Here is a 21074-nt window from a genome sequence, read left to right as displayed (position 1 = left end):
GTCTGGGAGAGCATGAGTCACAACTCTGCGCCAAGAACGAGACATCATCACACTTTGTCATTCCCTCCGGTTCAACCATCAGGTCCTCTTCAAAGCGGTGAAATTCAGTCTGGCTGTCAACAGTCTTTCCATGTAGAAGCCATTCCAACATGTCACAGTCCGTCTGATCAAGCACTTAAATGGGCCCTAGAAATATTCAACAAATACATACACCAAACTCAGTATACTTTCTGTTTCTGAAAGCAAACGTCCATTGAGTCTTTCCATGTTTCATTTGACGGCATGCATATGTTCACTCAAAATCGAATCGCAGAGAGCTTAAATGACCTTCGACGAGGTCTTCCGCCTCTGCTCTGACTGACCCGGCCCGTACGTGCTAGATGTAGGAACAAGATCAATACCCATAAAGCAAACACAGCTGGCTCAGTGTTCATTCCTCCCTCGTTATTTGCTTTTTTATCCTCCAATGCCTGAGGAGTCTGGTGGAATATAGCTGACTCAAAGGTCTGGACCACAGCCCCTGGTCTGACCAGACATTTCATGGGAATGTAAAGCCTGCATTATCAGAAAATCTGGGTGAATGAGTGGAGAGCAGAGAGTGGGAGAGAGGGAAAATGATAAGTGTAAATGCAGAGGTGAAAAATCCAGCTTCAGAAAGTAAAGGTCCTCCCCACTATTTTTTTCCTGACTACCTATATTTGTTAATTAGCACAATTCTTCAGCCAGGAGCTAGAACTGATTAGTGAAATCAGCTGGATGAGTTAATGGATGGAAGAAACACATAGCAGGACTTCTACTTTCTGACCCCTGGACTTTCAACCTCTGCAGCCAAGAATAGCATTTTCATGTATTTTTTTTTCATTTAGTAGACCGTCCTGCACAATAGTGCATAGAATAAGGCCAGATGAGTGTAAATATATAAATATGGGTATTTTATAATGTGCCATTACATAAATGATGATATAATGAACATATTGTCACATATAAATGTAATAGAGAAGTTTAACACAAGTCAGTTGTAAGAGCAATGGAGCACTATGACATCAAACGGGAAAAGAGAAGAAAAAGGAGGAGTGGAAAAAGTGAGAGAAGAGAGCGACAGTAGAGAAAGGAAGAGGAGAGCTATGAAGCTGAGTACCTCTCCAGGCTGAGCGAGTAGAGGACTGATCAGGAGAAGAGTCCGCTCCTACAGCACCACTCTGTGCTGTGTGTGGGCCACCAAGGAGCTGGATAAACACAAGCAGCTGAGCTATCCCTCTGATCTCCAGCCATGGGGACACAGCAGGTCCCTCAAGGGACAGCCGGGGCTTCGCTCTACTGTTCCCCGAGACCCACAGCGGAGGTATTCATCAGGGAGCCCTGCAGCAGCCATGTTAGCATAGATGCTCATTTCAGCTCACACCGTTATATTACTTCACTCAGTGAGTCAGTGGACGGCTTTTCATAAGGTGACGAGGTGACTTACATCGCTGACAATTTGCTTCTTGGACCAATTTGGAAAAAGAGGAGAAGCACCACACTTGAGAGTATAGCATTTAGTACCACGTAGGTCCTCAGGTCCAGTGTCCAGAGCTCTGATGGCCAGTGCACCCTGCTAGAGGTAACCCTCAGAGTCCGGCCAGCTTCCTACTGCAGCACAAAATTACTCATACAGTTGGGTGCCCAATGGACCAGCAGGGGTTGGTAGTGGACAACGAGATCCTGTCATCCTGGCAGTTAGTATTGGTGTAATGATTTAGAGATTTGCCTGAGTCCAAGGTGGGATTTTAACCCAGGGCTCTCACTGGTGTTACCAGTCAGCTAAAGGCAAAATTGTTTCTAGCCAAGGGAAATATTGTTGTTTTTGAATTTGAGGGCTGAGAGAGCCTTCCGTCACCAAAGAGCCTTCTGCTACAAGGCCGTCACTTTACCGCACCTGAACACGCTTCACTAGCGAACTGGCTGGGCTACACCCACTACACTGGCGCAGTCAAACATTCAGGCTATAGGCATTCGGGCTGTAGAAACAGTGCTTTTACAGAATGAGCCACCCAGCAGGCCTGAAGTTACAATTTACTTAACTTCACCGTGTAAAATTTGGACATTTCCTTGTGATAATGCTGCACAGCCTGAATGTGTGCCTCCGCTGCGCTTCTCACAAGTTCTTGAGATGGACCGCTCTTATCTATTTTAAAACGGTGTCAGAAACCTGGTGTGGTTGTCATAGTTATAGTGGATCTTATCAGCTCATGTGATTTTCCCAGAAGTTAAAGCCGCAGATGAGCACCAGCTGCAGCGTAGTTTGAGGTCTTCATCAGAGTTACCATGCTAATAAGATAAAGATTGTGCTTTTCACAGTGCCCAGGAGGGAAAACCCTGCATCTGTCTCTGTCTCTCTGTGTTTTGCGTGAGAAGCATGAGCATGACTTCCGAAGTTAGCGGAAATCACGCACGTGGACGATCCTCTGTAATATCATATAAGAAAATCAACAGAACAAGATAAAAAATAAAGACAGGCATAATGGTGGCCTTTTTGTCCTGGCCAGACTATGGATATACAGTAAATTCTCAATTAGTTGTGGCATCGGAGGCACAAAGGCCGCTCTGTCTTTGTGACAGAGAGTCCACGCAAATGTTGGAAGATGAAAGAGATTTAGCGAAGAGAGGGAGTAGAAGGGATGTGTGTGTGTGTGTGTGTGTGTGTGTGTGTGTGTGAAATTCCCTGCTTATTTCTGCCCTCGATATAGATGTTGTGATCACTCAACTAATTTGTAATGCCATTGGGGTTCTTTGGAAATGACATCAGTTATGAAGAATCATTTGAGCAGGGAAATGAACAGAGTATGTTTGTTTTGAAAATGTCTATACAGGTTCACACGGACACATACGCACACACATACGCACACACACACACACACACATACACATGCACACACACATACGCACACACACACACACACACACACATACATTAAACAGCTAGCCCCTGTGTTAAGGTATCTGTGCAGACCGTGGTGATGTCGTGGGGGCGAAGGCAGTCATCTGCCCCGGCTGTGTGACTAAGCACAGCTCAGCGGGCCTCCTGGGCGCCTGGCAGGCTGCACTTTAACAGGTGGCGCTGAACGCACTGGGAATCTGAGCCAAAATGGCCTCTGATTCACTCTGTCAGGACATAATTACTGCACATTCACACATACGCACGCATATAAATAATTGGAAATGGACACATTCTCACAGATTTCAGAAGGAATATAAACATGCTCTCAGACATGAAAGGCCCAGGAATAAAGGTGCCAGACAGTTACAAGTGCCTGGGGACCATGGCTGACAATAAACTGAGTTCTGAGGAAAATACTGATCTGTAAAAAAAGAACAATATGAACCTATAATCTTTTTAAAGTAAAAAAAAAAAAAAAAAGAAAGAAAAGAAATGGTTCTGTTTTACAAGTCATTACATTATAATACATATTTGTTGAACATATTACTTTTCTGTGATCTACATGTATGGCTACCTCTCCACCAGCAACAAGAACAAAAGTCAATTTATATGATGTTCAAATGCTATGTAAGATTGACAAGATTGACAGTATTCTTACTGATAGTGATCATGTTCTATAAAAATTATCCTCTTCTACTCTCACTATGAAAAAGGTGTGTTTTCTTTCCAAATTGAAATATCTTGGAAATGTTTAATCTATAATTGTACACAATTCATGTTTTTTAAACAAGAGTTGTTACTTATTTCAGTGTTTCTTCCCCCCCCCCCCCCCCCCCATGATGTCAAATTGCCAGTTATTCGAAGATGTGGAGTGTTCATGTGGACCAAAGTGTAATGTATTAGAGTTAAACATTTCACGAGTGGAAGTGGCAGTTGCAACATTTTTAGACACACATTTGCGACAGAACTGCATTTGCATTATCAGAGTAGAAGTGAAGGGGGTTCCCAGCATGAAGAGTTCCAGGGGGAAGCCGTAAGCTACAGCCTCCTTGTGCAACTGTTCAGAGGCAACTTACTTGAAAGGTTATTGATAACCTAGAGAGAATACACAAAACATGGTATAAATGAGACTACACTATGGAAGATTATCTGACCGCAGTGAAAATTTAGAAAACCCTGGAAAACACTGACAAAAAGTACAGACTCAGTGAGCACAGCCTAGCAATAGACCACTCATCAAACAATGAGAGGCTGCACTCTTCACCTAGTAAAATTTCTCATTAAAAAAGATCTCACTTAGGAGACCCAACTATTGCAAATCCTCCTTGGAGAAGAAAGATGTTGGGACAGCAGCGACTCTCTAATCCCCATCAATTAATATATAGTTGTTTTAAGTTAAATAACTTATATTGTATTATAATCATTATAATTTTATTATTATTATTATTGTTATTACTACTAGTTCTAGTATACATTTTATGTCAATGTTATATTTTAATCTGTATCTATTGTTGCTATTACTTTGCTATTGCTATGGTTATTATTGAACTTTGGAAATAAGTATTTACAAATATGTCATGACAATAAAACATTCTGAATTTGAGAGAGTGAGAGAGAGAGAGAGAGAGAGAGAGAGAGAGAGAGAGCATTTCTGCACTCGTCTTTAGGGCTCTGGCCTTATCTCACTCTGAGTCATTTGTCTGACAAATGGTTTTCCAGGGACGTATCCCAGATGCCTGGAGAGCGCTGGTGGGAGACAGGGCCGTCTTTGTCAGGAGGGGCAACTGCTGTTACAGTTATGGAAATAAGCAGCTCACCTGCGTTTGCTGCTTCCCTCCCTGGAAGCGTCTGACTGGTTCCCCTGAGGAGCCCGAACAGGCGTTCCCATTGGGCCTCTGCTCTTGTTCACAAAGGGCGTTGCTGGGATGACTACATGAGCTATCCTCCACAAAGCCTGTGTGACAGCGGTTCCCAGCCCTGTTCCTGGGGATCTGCTCTCCTGTACCTTTTCATTTCACTCCTAATTTGGCACAACTGATTCTCCTAATTAGCAGCTCAACGAGATCTCAAACTGTTGAATGAGTGAAAACCTACAGCACGGTGAATCTGCAGGAACAGGGTTGGGAACACTTGTCATATAATATAAATGTAACACAACAAATGTCATAACCATTCATGACAGTGTATTACAGCATGATAAATGGTATAGCACTGTCATAATGTCTGGCCAGAAACTTACAAAATGGGTACAAAATAACTGATTCTAAATTATTTACACATACCTATGGGTGAAATTACATTTATTGTAAGCTGTAATATGCTGTCAACTGGTTTTGACATGTGTTGTGTTGTCCTTATGACAGTGTTATATAGGATTTAGGGTGTATAGTTCAAGTAAAGTTTTATGAATTTTTGCTTGTATTTGACCCAGTTTTTACCACTGCTGTGCCATTTGCACTTTAAAACCAATTTATGAATGTAATTAACACGGATTGTGCAATTACCTTTTTGCTAATTTGTCTTGGCAGCTCAGAGTTGTTTTTATTGCACACCGCGTATATTTAACCGAGAGAGCAGAAACTGTCAGCTCCACGTGATCAATAATTAAATTAAAAACAGCGTTAATTTAAAAGTGAGGTCCCACTCTCTGCTCAGATCACTGGAGTGAGACGCCAGGGAACTGTTGCGCGAACATTGCGCGTTGCTGGCTGAGTGTTTGAACGTGTCCTTGTGCGCACGTGTGTACACGTTTGTGTGCGTGCGTGAATCTAAGTGCATTTTAGTGATTTTTTTGTGGGTTGTGTGCACTAATCTGCGATGTATGAGTGTGGTGTGCAGTATAACCAGAACGTGGGCTAACTGTTGCCACACTTAGTGCGTATCAGTGACAGTGGGCAGACTGTGGTGGCAGTATGGTGGCTGTGGCTTACATTCTCCCCACATTCTAACCAACATGCAAAGTAGGCAGGTCTGAGGCTGATTTTAGTGCACTCATGCACACACACACACACACACACACACGCTCACACACACACACACACACACACACACACGCTCACACACACACACACACACACACACAGAAACACACACACGTGCACGTACACGTGTACACCCACACACACACACACACACACGCACGCACACAGTCATGCACACAGATATCTAATGTGTGTTTGGTTTCCTCTCGCTGCAGAGAGACCGGAACAGCAGTGTTATCACTCCCTCCTCCCACAGCCAGGCTTCTATTATTTGATGTAGCAAACTATGGCCGTGTTTAAAGCATTTGTGGCAGAATAATATTTCACTTTTTATATGCAAGCCTGCAATACAACGGACCCCCACTCATGATGGAAATCATGATGCCCTGCTACACCCCCCCCCCACCCCCACACCACCACCGAGGTAACAGCTGCACCCCGACCAAGCAATAGCAAATAGCAAAGGCGCCCCACCCAGCCGTACAAGCGGATCTGAAAGGTGAGCAGTTGTCAGAGTAAGTTTAGATATCCTCCAAATGGCAGCCACACTTTCCTGTGCAGAGACACAGTCACAGCTCTCTTCTGCTTTTTTATGCTTTTTAATTTTTTTTTATACCCCATAAGTTGTAAAAGCACTTTCTCACTCACAGAGCCTGTTTTGTAGAGCTGTGGAGGGCTGGGGGTTGTGAGTTTGGGGGGGAGGGGTGTTGCTGTGATGCTAACTGCTACTGTTATTTTCATGAAGTGAAAGCTGGGACACATAACTGTCTTCAGGACCCTTACTGCCTGACAACAGGAAAGAGAGGGAGGGGGCACTAGGCTTATCAGCCCCGGCAAATGCAGTCTGTGGTTTCTCTACGTTTGCAAGGAGTCCCCCCCCCCAAACCTTGCAATCCCCCCCAACTGACAAATGAGACCTTCTGTACAGAACTGTGAGTCCTAGACATGTTCCCATCCACACCTCACTGAAAACTACACTGAATCCTCACAGAGCCCACCCCAAATCCAGATTTGGGACAGATTGAATTCACACTCATTGCACAGTGAAACCAGACTGACCAGAAGTGAACTCACTCTGTTACCTGCATTGGAACAGACCTCACCACAGTATGAATCAACGCTGATCGTAGTCCCTGAAACCAGACTCACAGAACAGCGAATACACACCAAACCCACACTGCAACCAGGCTCACAATGGAGTGAATGCATGCTAAAAGCCAGTCATTACTTTTCCTGGCTGCGAACTCGTGGATGTCAACAACAAAAAAAAAAAAGTATTTTTAAAATTTTTGTACGCTTAGGGTTATAACTAGGTAGCTGTTTCGTAGGTGACTTAGTTAATGCACTCGTCTTAACTACTGCTTGCATTTTTGCATAGGAACGGTACTTCTCTCTAGGGTTTTCGACACACTTGTTCCTGGTTATGGTTATACACTTTGTTGTACGTCGCTCTGGATAAGAGCGTCTGCCAAATGCCTGTAATGTAATGTAATGTAATGTAAAATAGAAGTCAGTGTTACAGCCACGCAGCAAGATAAAATAACAGTAGTCACCTGCAATTTCTTCAGAATCTTATGGTGCTGTTTTTTTATGTTTAAACATTGCATTTACATGAACTTCTCAGGGAACAGGACAGAAGCATTGTGACGATAAAAGGTCTCCTATTCATTATAAGAGTCAGGTTTCACTGTAGGATCAGAGTGGATTTACTCTGATGTGAATCTTGTTTCCAAGCGGGCTCTGTGCTGACTCTCATTATGGTCTAGTTTGAGTCTAGTGAATCTCTCTGCAGTGAGATCTAGTCTAGTATCCCATGGCTATAGAAACATTTTGCATACATTCCATGACAACTTGATACTCAGCCAAGAAACTGAATAAATAGCCTATTGTTTTAAAATGTGACACCTGTAACTTGTGAAGGATGGGCAGATAGGTACTCATCTACAAATAAATGCTTAAATTATCTATAGATGCACACATTCTTTGTTATTGGTGTTTCATGTAAAGTGACTTCTTCTCGTGCTTCATAACTATGATTTTTTCTGTCTTTTGACTAAATATGTGTCAGGCAGGCTTATATTGTGTGCAGTAAGATGGACCTCAGTATTGACTGATCCAGATGAAGTGGTCTGATGAAGTTCACCAATGGGCGCTGGAATGTTCCTGGTTTTGAACATGTTACAAAAAAACAAATATCATACGAAAGAAGTCAAATTACTGCACGCACTATCATTATCTCTCTGAGACATGGAAACTACCTAGCTTAGTCATGAGCCAAACAGAGCTCCCTTCTTACATTTTTCCGAGGAACTGCCAGAGAAGTGAAATGAAAAAGCATTGCTAAGTTTAGCTAAAGTCTCTCCTTTTTTCCACCGCCCAGTTAGAGAATGTAGAGAAATTCTGGGATGGCCGACCTACTTCAAAATCAAACATCATCATTATTATTACAGTTATTGCTATTATGACTATCACTATATCATTACAACAGTTACAATTGCTTATCCAATATCCTATCTGAATACATATATATATATATATATATATATACATACTGTAGGCATGTATAATAGCTGTATTTGAAAATGTGCTATTTGTCACACACACACACACACACACACACACACATACGAGCACACACACATGCACACAAGCACACACACACACACACACACACTCATGTCTGAGTAGCATGCCTGGGTCTCCTCAATGAACCTCACTGAAAGGGAGGAGGGAATACTCAGAGGCGAACGGTGTGGCCCTCGCATGGACCTGGCACACCGGGGGCCCATATCCTCTGTGGTAAGCCACATTCAAATGAATATACGAGCGCTCTGACACTGCCCAGTGGAAATTTATTATAACTTTTGAAAGTGTTTCTCTCTAAATATAAAAAAAGGCAGATCGAGGCTTCCTTCTGAAAGTCCTGGGGTTGCTGATAAACAGAATCAGAGTCGGACAGAAGGCCGAAGGTCCGGCTCTTTTGGAGAGGTTCGGAGAGCCGAGGGAGGGAAACGCATAAATCCACCTGACATTCTGTTCTTTGGAGCAGAAAAACAGCACTGAAATTTAGGACATTACAATAAACACTGGATGAATATACGGGCGTGAGAACAATCTGGACCCGTTTCGTCTGCCCGGGCCCAATGCGCCGGGCGGGCAGTCGGTTGCGCATTTCTGGGAAGCGCGGGTCGGTGGAGGAAACCTGGTTGGAACAGATGGGCCGTGAAGGTGTGTGTGTGCGCGTGTGTGTGTGTGTGTGTGTGTGTGACCGTGGGAGCCAGGCTTAAAGTGGGCTCGGGTCAATGTCCACAGAGACAGGAGGAGGGGTCCTGTGGTGGAGGTGCAGAACTGAGATACCGCGCCAAAATCTTTGGAGACGCACGGAGCGGCAGGTTACCGCCGTGCACAAAGCCATCTTCCCACCTGCTCTTTAAATATAATATGGCAGAGAAACGCATGACCCTGGTCCTTAATTTATATCACTTTCATAGTCCCATAATGCACTCAGGAGCTCACAGCAATGGCGAATTGTAGAAGACCACAAGGAAAATCTCAGATGCTTGCACAGTAACTGCAGAAATCACTTTTTTTTTTAGAAGTGTCAGGTATATTTCCTAGGTCATTTCTCTCAGACATAATCTTGTGGTAGCATAATTATTAACCCTTTCAGGCTCATTTACACCTTTTCTTATATATTTGATCTTATTTTGAGAAAAACACAAACAAAAAGCTTTGCGGCAAAAGCGGCTAAATGATGCACGTTTTCTCAGGATCCGCAGTAGACGTTAAAGAAGGTGAGAGCAGAGGAGGAACTGAGGAAAGAATGCAGTCTGCTGATCAGAAAGGAATTTTAGCCATATCCTTAGCGGTTTCCCAGAAAGAAGGATGCAAAGTGTTAGACTGGTCAGCACAGGAGGTGAATCTCTCATTAGAGTTCAGGCAGAGTTCAAGTAAGGGAGCAAGTTTCACAAGCCTCCGTGTTCCGGAACAATCCACTCGCGCGATGGCGGCGGAGTAACTGCACCTCCTGCACCTCCCCACTGATCTCCAACCCTGCCATCAGATGTTTTCACACCCCTCAGCAAACGGGTTAATCACCTTCGTGCACGGCTGATCCACGTGGCCAGGACCATGCAGAGGGGGTGCTCCGGACGCCCGAACACCCGCCCCTTTTGTGCCCACGGATCCGGTGTGGAATTTGATTTTTTAAAATTGTAAACATTTTTTTTTTGTATTTTTATTGTTGCTGTCATGCATTTTTATTCATTCGTTTCGGTAAGATGTATTCTGTGCAGTAACCGGGCGTTGTAAAACAGTTTTGCTAGGTTGGTGTGCCCTTTTCTCAATTTCAGCGCCCGCCCCTCAAAAGGCATCTGCACATTTCTGCCCTGTGGCCCACACCAATCTGCCGTAGCACGCTCTGCTTGAGGGACGAGGGCACACTGATTCAGGCTGTGGTTGTCCGCAAGGACCTCATAAAATGCCACAGATTCTCATCGCGTAACTTCACAAGCACACAGACATCACCCTGAGCTCGCACAGGGGCGAGGCTGTATGCGAGTTCAGAAAAAAAACAACAAAAAAAAAAAAAACAACTCCGACGCTGCTGTGCTTGTGCAAGACGCACGACGAGGCACGGCGATAAACTTCCGGCGTTAAACTGACAGCTTCAGCTGCCGGAGGCGCCAAAGCGGGCAGGAAGCGCGATCGAGAGAAGCGGGGCTCCGCGCGATTCTCGAGAAGCGAGGCCCCGCGCGATTCTTGCAAACGCCTTTTTGAGGTGCGGGTTTTTTTTTTTTTTGTCTCCTCTGACGCATTTGTGAACACGGGAACCTGGAGGAGCGCGCGGTCGAGATGTCGCGCAGCTGCACGTCGCCTCGCCTGACGAGAACCCCGCTTCCCCGTTCGGTGAAACGCAGCATGACGCGCGGCGCCTGGCGGCAGGTCACGCATGGCGGCCTGGCCGCAGGCCCCGAAGCACGGCGACACGTGTGTGGCGTGAGAGACAGCTTTGTGGGCACGCGTGTGGTGGTAGTCATGAGCTGCATGCAGACAGACAGCGTCGTGGGGACGTGTGTGGTGTGAGATAGACAGCTTTGTGGGGACGCGTGTGGTGGTAGTCATGAGCTGCATGCAAACAGACATTGTCGTGGGGATGCGCGTGGTGGCAGGCATAACCCAATGAGCCAAGGCTGGAATCTAGATGTCTAGAGGGAAGGAAATATAGATTGAGAGACCTTAAACAGACTTGGTTAACCCCAGTGTAGCCCTGATTTTACTCAAATAGTGCCTGGCTACATCCTAGTCAGCTAGAAGGCTTTCACTTTTCAACCAAATGGGGCCAGGTTTTCACCTGAATGCCCAGATGGTGTTAAACTAACTTTTCAGCACAAAAATATTCACCTGGAAAGCTGCATGCAGGCAGGCTGTGTTGTGGGGACGTGTGGTTGCAGTCATAAAGCTGCATGCAGGCAGACTGTGTTGTGGGGACGTGTGGTTGCAGTCATAAAGCTGCATGCAGGCAGACTGTGTTGTGGGGACATGTGGTTGCAGTCATAAAGCTGCATGCAGGCAGACTGTGTTGTGGGGACGTGTGGTCATAAAGCTGCATGCAGGCAGACTGTGTTGTGGGGACGTGTGGTTGCAGTCATAAAGCTGCATGCAGGCAGACTGTGTTGTGGGGACGTGTGGTTGCAGTCATAAAGCTGCATGCAGGCAGACTGTGTTGTGGGGACGTGTGGTTGCAGTCATAAAGCTGCATGCAGGCAGGCTGTTTTGTGGGGACGTGTGGTTGCAGTCATAAAGCTGCATGCAGGCAGGCTGTTTTGTGGGGACGTGTGGTTGCAGTCATAAAGCTGCATGCAGGCAGGCTGTTTGGGGGACGTGTGGTTGCAGTCATAAAGCTGCATGCAGGCAGACTGTTTGTGGGGACGTGTGGTGCAGTCATAAAGCTGCATGCAGGCAGGCTGTGTTGTGGGGACGTGTGGTTGCAGTCATAAGGCTGCATGCAGGCAGACTGTGTTGTGGGGACGTGTGGTTGCAGTCATAAAGCTGCATGCAGGCAGACTGTGTTGTGGGGACATGTGGTTGCAGTCATAAAGCTGCATGCAGGCAGACTGTGTTGTGGGGACGTGTGGTTGCAGTCATAAAGCTGCATGCAGGCAGACTGTGTTGTGGGGACGTGTGGTTGCAGTCATAAAGCTGCATGCAGGCAGGCTGTGTTGTGGGGACGTGTGGTTGCAGTCATAAAGCTGCATGCAGGCAGGCTGTGTTGTGGGGACGTGTGGTTGCAGTCATAAAGCTGCATGCAGGCAGACTGTGTTGTGGGGACAGTAGTGGCAGGGACTGTTAGGCCTGGGACTGTTCTGGAGAGCACACAAGCACCATTCAGCGCCATGCAATGCAAATGACTTATTTCGCGTGAAAGATCAACGAAGATCACAAATCAGGTGTTCCTCCCCACTGCTCTTCTGGAACTTCACATTGACGTAATAACAGACGGAAAAGACAAATCAAAGGACTCATCTTTTCCCATTTAAACATGCATTGCATTTACTATCCACAAATCAGTTCTGGCTGGGTTTGAATTTTAGATTTTTTCCCCAGAACTCAAGTGTCATTTTTCTAAGAACAGGCTATACAATTACAGACAGTTATCTTGATGATCAGGAAATCAGGCCCCAGGAGCAGCAGCATTCATTTATAAATAGAAATGTGTGTGTGTGTGTGTGTGTGTGTGTGAATACAGCATATAAATACTAATCTATTGATCTAGAGCAGATTATGTTTGCCACACCAAGAGCCAGCTGCCAGTATGGTTTCGCGACTGTTCATTACGCAAAGCAACTGTGTTCCACACTGTGTCATATCACTGTGTCATACGCTCCAGGCCACCCTCACATGGCCTTTCCATCACAATCGATTCTATCGCTCTATTCCTTTAACTCCACTCAAAGAATACTACTAGTTCACTTTGGGGTTTTTTTTTTGGATACGGTCAGATTTTCCCTTTAAGGTTACAGGCATCAAATCATCCTGGAGAATGAATGTAGTACCATACTCTCTTTCTACAATGAGGTCCTGCGAACGTAATGCCAAGGGTGCCAGTATATTGGATAGGTGCAGAGGGGGCACTATGACTATTGTACAAGTCTGTTCATTTATATAGGGTCTGTGGAATGAGCAAAACCTAACCGGTTATTTTTTGGAATTTAGGAATCTCTCCTGGACAGATATTTTTGATCCCAAAATGAAGTTTCACACACACGCACACACACACACACACACACACACACATATATATATATATATATATATATATATATATATATATATATATATATATATATATATATAATGCTAGGCTAAACAGACATCCTCTTTTTCTGCTCAGGCTAGCAATGCCTTATATTTATGTTTTGTTGCACAAAAACATCCAGCTTTCAGCAAGCAATAAAGAAAGGGAAACCAACCTGCATTAGTTCAGTCGTTCCATCAGTTAATATTGCACTCAATCAAATGAACCAACCAATGCAGATACATTGTCCCACACAACCCTCCATAACACAGATATCTCCCTGTTAAATCTACCACTAATTGGCATTTTGTTGATAAAACATAGAAATGTGGAAGAATAAACCAAGCCATCAGTAAAATAAACCAAGCCACACTTTTTCAATGGTTAAAATTTCCTGCTGTCCATGGGCATGACTCTCTCAGAAAAAAGGTATGACAAAGTGCTTTAAAAGGTGCAAAGCTTGTCACTCAGGTGGTACCCTATAGGGACATACAATTGTATCCCTAGTCATGTGTTTCAAATTTTTAAACCTTTTTTTCTTATAGTACCAAAATTGCTTTACAGTACCTTTAAAGGTACTTTTGGGAGATTTGTTCCTTACAAAATTGCACCCCCACCGTTCCTTTATTTCAGAGAGTGTGAATCCACTTTTTTGGCCCAGTGAAGGACGGAGGGGGACTAAGTCTGACCCGGACGGTCCGAAGCCTGAACACTGTGGCGTTCAGAATACCTCGTAGCGTAGCGGTGCTCAGTGAGTGCGCTGTGGTTTTCCACATGGTCTGATTCAGACACAACATTGCAGCCGCAGCGACCAACAATTGCACAGGCATTGCTCAATCAAGTAAATAAAATATACCTCAAAATTTCCATCCAATACCTGTTCTGCGGCACACCTCTACTGCCGTACATCTACTGACCCAACTCAACTCAACACACTTGCAGGCACGCTCCCTTTCCCCCGAACACTGGGACCGCACCGTGCCGTTTTCACTCACCCCTCACGAAGCACGTCTGGTACGATGGAAAGGACTCAAAGATGCTGTTGGAGGCCATGTGTTTCTTCATAGGTGTTGAGCTCCTTCGGCGAAAGAGGCGTCCCTCTCTTGTCAAAAATGCCTGGTCTTCCTCCTCGTCCACTGCAGACATGACATGCACATGCATTTAGAAACGGGGCGAGCACATTTGTGAAGGAGCGCATTAGCAAAACAAACAGCGGGGGTTATCGTCACATCCTGTTGAAGCTCTAGTCCAGGACCTTCTCTACCACTCGTATGTGGTTCTTCTCACGTCTCCGAGATGCCCGAAGTGTTGCTGGCGGCCCCTGTAGCTGGGCTGCTCGGAGGACCTGTCCCTGAGCGATGGGCATGGATAAGACTCCTGAGCTGAGAAACCCAGTGGAAAGTCCGCAGTTAACATACCTCTGTGCAGGGGAGCAGCAGCACCAGCGCTCGAGTCGCTGTGGTTTTCGGCAATCCTGGTGATTCACGCTGAAATTGACACGCTCTCTCTCTCTCTCTCTCTCTCTCTCTCTCTTTCTCTCTCTCTCTCTGGTGTGAGCAGAGCTATGACTGCTCGCCGCTCTGGTTTGTGGTTGTGTGGTGGCCCACAGAAGGCTTCTCATAACCCCAAATGCGAATTTAACCATTCCCTTCTAAAGACTCAAGCCCCATTGGGTGACTGCAGTCACATGATATGCTGATGTACAATTTTTTTCTCATTTTGTTTAATCTGGTATTGTAGCTCATTTCCCCCCCACCCCACCTGCCCTCCTCCTCTTTGTTTTGCGTGAGGAAACAAGACTGACTTCAGCTTGTGCAGAGAAAAAGAGCAAGAGAATGCAGGGGCTGCATGAGAGAGTGAAAGTTGTAGAAGAGAAAGAGAGAGGGAGACAGATAGAGAGAGAGCAGGCGCGAGAGAAAGGGACAGAGGGAGAGAGAGAGAGAGAGAGAGAGAGAGAGAGAGAGTAACCCACACAGTCTATAGTAGCTATGCAAATTTCACTGCAAGAGGAAACACAATTAGGCCAGTGTCCATGCCTATGGTTTGAGTGTTAGCCACAGTGATAATTTGCATGTCATCTTTTCATATCGGGGTTGATCTGGTCATCTTGTGAGAGAGAGTTCGCACGGTCTCCTCTGTGCTGGTCGGGAGTAAATATCACCAGTATGTCTCTCTTCAGATCAGATCCAATCAAGCTTTACCATATGGATAATTAGGAAAAGAAGAAGAATAACTTCTGAAATACAGATAGACTTAGAAATGTTTTTTTTTTTTTACTAAGTTGTCTCTATGGCTGTGGCAGGAAGCTACTGCCGGTGATGCGCCGGCCCCTTCCTCTCTCAGGAGCAGGGTTGCACAACGTGTGCCGTGTGCAGTCAGTCTCTTATGTGTGTGACGTGTGCAATCAGCGTTACACAAACAGTGTGTTACATGCATGATGTGTGAAAGCAGTGTGTTACATGCATGATGTGTAAAATTAGTGTGTTACATGTGTGATGTGTGAAATCACGGTGTTCCATGTGTGATGTCTGGAATCGGTGTGTTACATGTACAATGTGTAAAATCAGTGTGTTACATGTGTGATGTGGGCAATTAGTCCAGTCTGGCGGTCTCCCCTGCTCACGCAGTCTGGAGAGAAAGCGGGTGTTGTAAACGCAACCATTGTTCTGGTGATCAGTGGGATTTGCGTGCACGTGTGTTTGTGTGAGTGAAATGGCAGCTCTCGAGGTGGCAATCGAAGCAGACACGCTCGCTGGCTGCGGTAAAGTGTTTGTGTGAAGGTCAAACAGTGTGCGTGTGGGTGTGTGTGTTTCTGAAGAGGCAGTTGCAATACTAATTGCCAGGCTCCGCCCCCCCACTCACCTGCTCGGGTGAAAACAATGACTAATGATTAAACAGCGGCCTGTCAATCACGCCGCTAATGCGGTGATTACAGTTCTGTTCCAGCGCTGTTTTAAATCTAACTGACAAACAGCCGCCCTCTCATGAGCTTGTCCCATCCCGGCCACGCCCCGTATTCACCTCTTTCAGCGGCCTCCACACCTGCGGGCCCCTCTACTCCAGGGGGCGGGGCGGGGCATTGTCGGCACGACGCCGGGCAGCTGTTGGGCGGAGTTGCCCTCGCGCACCCCGACTCTTATTTCCTGCACCCCAAGCAACCCTGCCGCACCTGCCACACCGGCAAGCAGCCTGCTGCTTCGCCAGCTCGCCATCACAAGCAAAATAACAAAAAAACTAAAAAACACGCTAACGAAGAGAGAACTCCTGAGAGCTAGTGTGGCTGAATCAAACACACCCAAATCAAAATCGCAATTTTTGTTTGTTTTGTTTGTTTGCGGAAAGGTAGAAACTGACCGCACTTCCCAGAGTGCAATTCTGCAACGGAATGGAGTTGTTTCTGAAGTACAGGACCCGACTGAAAAGAGGAAATGGGGGACAGACATCAGGCCATCAGGTTGCAATGTGACCCTGTTGAGACGAAACACAGTCTTGTCCCAGCTGCAGTATCAAGGGGTGGGTGGATGGGATTTGATGGGGTGAAGGGTCAGGTGGGTGGGGGGGTTGGGTTGTGGGTGGGTGCATCCGGGGTTCCAAAAAATACAATGTTTAGCCATGCTCATTTATTCAGTGCCAATCAGAGTGGCACTGAATACATCTTGGTCGCTTCTATCTAAACACACTGAAGTGCCATCATACCTGTCTTTATGTGGAATGTGTGAATGAGAGAGGAGGAAGCAAGACAGAAGGAGAGAGAGAGCGAGAAGGGGGAGATCGAGCAGGACGTTGTTAGCTTTGCCAGAGGACACAGCTGTCCCCGACGCACGCTCCCTACTGTGTTCCCACGACTGCTGTGTCCCCCAGTCCCGTGTCTCGAACAGGCCACATATCCCCCTCTCCTCACAGGCCCTGCCTCTCCCACTCTCCGCCTCGGGGTGTGACCGGCTCCAGGGTAGGATATCCGCTGGCCTCAGACTCACTGTCAGCCCACAGTCTAGCAAAGGACACGCATCGACCTTACAGTCTGTGTTTGGATGAACTGTGACCTTACAGTCTGGACTACGATTCTATGTGACCTTACAGTCTGGACTATGATTCTATGTGACCTTACAGTCTGGTTTTGGATTGGTTGTGACTAGGCTTAGGTACTGAAACCCAATACCACTATGGTACTGGTTCCGATATGGACGGTACCTACTGGACTGAATCGCAACGCAGGTTTCGGCGCCTCATTTCAGTGCCACACGCCGTCACAAGCAAACTGTAAACTGTTAAATAAAACTTTTCTAAAATTTCTTTGCCTTTTGCAATAAAGAGGACATTATTTACTGTTGTCGTTTGCTCATTATTTTTAAAAATGTATTGGCTCAGGCACCTTTTAGGTACCGGCACCATTTTAAAAGTATAATTTTAGTGTCAGTGTCAGCAAAATCTAAACGACACCCATCATTAGCTGTGACTGTATGGCCTGGGGTAGGAGTCTCTGGGTAACTGAACACATTTCTCAGCTCTGCAGTGGTGGTGGGCGGGGGATCCGCTTGAGCTGGAAGAGCAGGGGACTTTCCCGTCCGTGACCCCTCTCCAGGTGGGCTGGGCTGGGTGTCTCATGCCCCTGCCTGCCTCTCATAACTGGGGCCTGAGTCAGGAGGCTGGAGGTCAGGGGGAGAGGGGGAGGGGGTGGGGGCGGGGATGGGTGGTGGGGGGGGGAGGAGCTGGATGGGACACCTGCTGAGATTCCTCCTGCCGGGGGCGGATGACTCAGGAGTTCAGAGGCAGAATTTCGAGAATTCCCACCCTCTCTGTCCCTGTCAATCCAAGGTCAGAATGTGCATCACAAATGTGCAGCTCTGCTGAATCCATTTATAGAAATATACATTTTATGATTCCTTTGCTGAACCTTCGTTCAAAGGTTATCATATACTAGGCAGATACAGACTGAAATACTGCTTTAGCACCCAGATATAAAACAGCTTGCCGTTTTGCTAAAATGTATAAAAAAAGACAAATATTTTTTTAAATTGCGCTTGCGAAAGCCTTGATTTTTTTGGTAGCTTAGATCAGTCCATCCAACTAAACGGGTTGGACAGCCCCGTAGTTCCAACTTCGCTGCATTCAGAATGAAGGGAAATGTCACAGCTGCATCTTCGTCATGGCAGCGATGCTTTATGACAGCGTTCGATTGGGAAGGAAGGGCAGTGCTTTGTGTACACCAGCAGCTCACATGTTCATATATTACTAGAACTTTTTAACCAGCCCAACGACATATACAGATATAACAGAGCTGACCAGAAACGTTTTCTTTCCAGAAGAAGACTAGCGGGTGTAATGCTACTCTCTCTGTTATACATACAGCAGTAGAAGTTTTTGTGTTCAGAAATTAGCAAAACAAATATCATGGGTTACTAAGTGGGGGAAGGGGTGGTGATCACTTGACTGCAGTCTACTGCAATTATGTACTCAGTGTCATAAAAATACTGCATGCCTTTGTATTTAATCTCCAGTGTGACTAACATCTGTTTACTGAGCTCAAAATTCAGACATTTTGATTTTGATATGCATTTTTGTGTTGTTAAATTTACAGTTAAACAATGCTCCTATTTAGCTAGTTGTTGGCAAATATTCAATGGATACTACGAGCTCTTAAAATGGATTTCAAAATAGAGTTGGTGTACATTTCAACTGTGTTAATTCGTTTTATTTTACATGTTGTCTTCAATTAGATACATATTTATGGTTTTAATTTAATTCAAGTTACTTAGTGTACCTCCATCAGAGCATATCTTTTCTCCAGTCCAATGTAATATACCTTTTATCTTGCTAGCATGTTCATTTAACAATAGGACCATGTACATAGCCAATTAGCAGTTTCGTTGAGTAATTCAATTACAGAGCTAGCTGCAACAGCTGTCACCAACTGACTTAATTGTAGCCTGATCTGCGTAAAAATGAACTGGAAGGTTTTTCTGACAGGTAAGCTTGCTTGCTTGCTTACTGTCAAGTCAAGTGACCTTATCTCAGTCTAACTAGACATGAATTAGTTAACTGTTTCTGTAATTGCTGAATTATGTAGAAATAGTGGCATGTAAAATTGAAATGAAAAATTACCAAACATAGGAGTTCAACAGCAAAGACTGAATAGTACCACATTGCCTACATTAGCACAGCAAACATCATGCCCAATAGTAGTTTCCATGGAGATATCTGCCTAGCATTGCAGGTAACAGTACACAGTAAGTGAAATAGTAATGAGCTTTTAAACTGAACACCCATTTGACCAAGGTTCATATTGGCATACATTTAATAGTGCCTTGACAAAAATCGGTTTGAATTTGATGGACCTGCGCACATCAGAGCAGAGGTCCAAGTGTAAAATAAAGAGCATACTCTGACCATAGAGATACAAAGTGAGAGAAACAGAGAGAGAGAGAGAGAGAGAGAGAGGAAAGAGGAGGAACGGAGGAGGAAGGCTGATAGAGGCAGCTGCTCTCATTGAGTCATTTCCTGCTGTCTTAAGCTTCCGTTCTCATACGCACAGCGGCTTACTCCTTCCGCCATCAGCATCAAGGCACCCCTGCGCCCCCAAATCACCATGTTACCCCACAGAAACCTCTATGGCTCCATACTACACCACCCTGACCCTTCCCCTAGGTTTAAGATCACCCCCCCCCCCATGGTCTTACAACCCCTGGATCCGAGCATCTCCATCCAGTGGTACAAAGAGCCATTTTCCTGCTCCTCAGCTACAGCAGTCACAGCTATGACTGTTGTCCTGTCAGTCTGATTGCTTTTCGCTGATCGACTGAGCGAGCATTCTGCTGGCATAAACGCTCTGCGCAGTTGTTTAGGGCCACAACCATCTCTGGGCCACACAACTCAATTTCTACATGCCTTTTTTTTGTCATTTTAATTGGAGAGTATTGTTATTCACTGTATGTGTCTGCAGTGATCGGTTCCCCCCGCCTGCAATCACTTTCAACACTGGATTCATCTACGAACATTCTTGTGTATGTCCACAAAAATCCTGGAGCTGGCTGGCTAGAGATTGTTGAGGGCAAAGATAACCGTCGCTGATTACGATACCCAAAAAAGGTCTTCCTCTTCTGCTTGCCCTGAAACTTGATGAGAGGTGTGAGAAATACCAGCGGTAACCTCTCAGCACGCGATGCAGTCACAGGGGAAGGTGACAGCCTGGACACACAGCGCATGTATCTGCCGAGGGACCTCTGAAATATGGTCACTATGAGGGAGATAAGGGTGAGAACGATTACAGGCTAACCGCAAATCGGCCAGTAAGACCAACAGCAGCACAAACTCTCCCTGTGTTGGTTCTATGGAGGCTGCCGGTTGAGAGTCAGTTAGTGATTATGGATGCTTTCACTGAACGTTTTAACACAAGCAGACGTTAAGAACATGATGATCAGACCCAGATACATACGTTCTGAATGGGTGCTTGAGCTATTTTGCAATGATTGAACATTTCCATGTATGCAAAGTTACGTATTCCACTAATGATAGCAATTTGGGGAAAAAAAAAAAAAAAAAAAAAACCCTTTTCATTCAAATTGGAATGACTGTTTAGAATTAATTGTGCACTGTTAGCATTTATAGCCTCAATCCCTAGGATTTTGAAACAAAAAGCACTCTATACAGTAACACATTGCATTTGTTTAAATATGTGTCAGGCACCACATTTTTAGTTTAATGTCAGCTGGTTTCTAGATATGATGATGTTTCACAGGTTCACAGTGTGGGGATTGTATTAAAGCAGGATATAGCAACATCTGAATCAGTCATTAGCAGAATAAACAGAAACAGTATTTTAAAGGTTAATAGTTATAATGTATCCTCTTTGCTGGTGAAACTTTATAGTTTGTGTCCAGCT

At 45.3% G+C, this 21074-nt stretch overlaps 1 protein-coding gene across 5 annotated transcripts in view; it reads right to left on the bottom strand.

Moving 5' to 3' along the window:
- runx1 (RUNX family transcription factor 1) overlaps window positions 1-14958 on the bottom strand; it is a 53059-nt gene extending 38101 nt beyond the window's left edge. The window contains exons 1-2 of one of the 5 annotated variants that reach the window (XM_064311675.1): window positions 14614-14958; window positions 14191-14331 (exon numbers count right to left, since the gene is read on the bottom strand). In XM_064311675.1, coding sequence (XP_064167745.1) covers window positions 14191-14260 — 70 coding nt within the window. In that variant the 5' untranslated portion in view covers window positions 14261-14331; window positions 14614-14958. Of the gene's footprint in view, window positions 1-14190; window positions 14545-14613 lie in introns of those variants that run through there. The other 4 variants (XM_064311678.1, XM_064311677.1, XM_064311676.1 and 1 more) reach the window with 4 other exon arrangements.
- Window positions 14959-21074: the final 6116 nt, after the last annotated feature.

This window comes from Anguilla rostrata, chromosome 15 (genome assembly GCF_018555375.3).
Source record: "Anguilla rostrata isolate EN2019 chromosome 15, ASM1855537v3, whole genome shotgun sequence".
In the NCBI taxonomy this organism is placed as follows: Eukaryota; Metazoa; Chordata; class Actinopteri; order Anguilliformes; family Anguillidae; genus Anguilla; species Anguilla rostrata.
The sequence above is the reverse complement of the archived record's forward strand: the minus strand, read 5'-3'. Positions and strand labels throughout refer to the sequence as shown.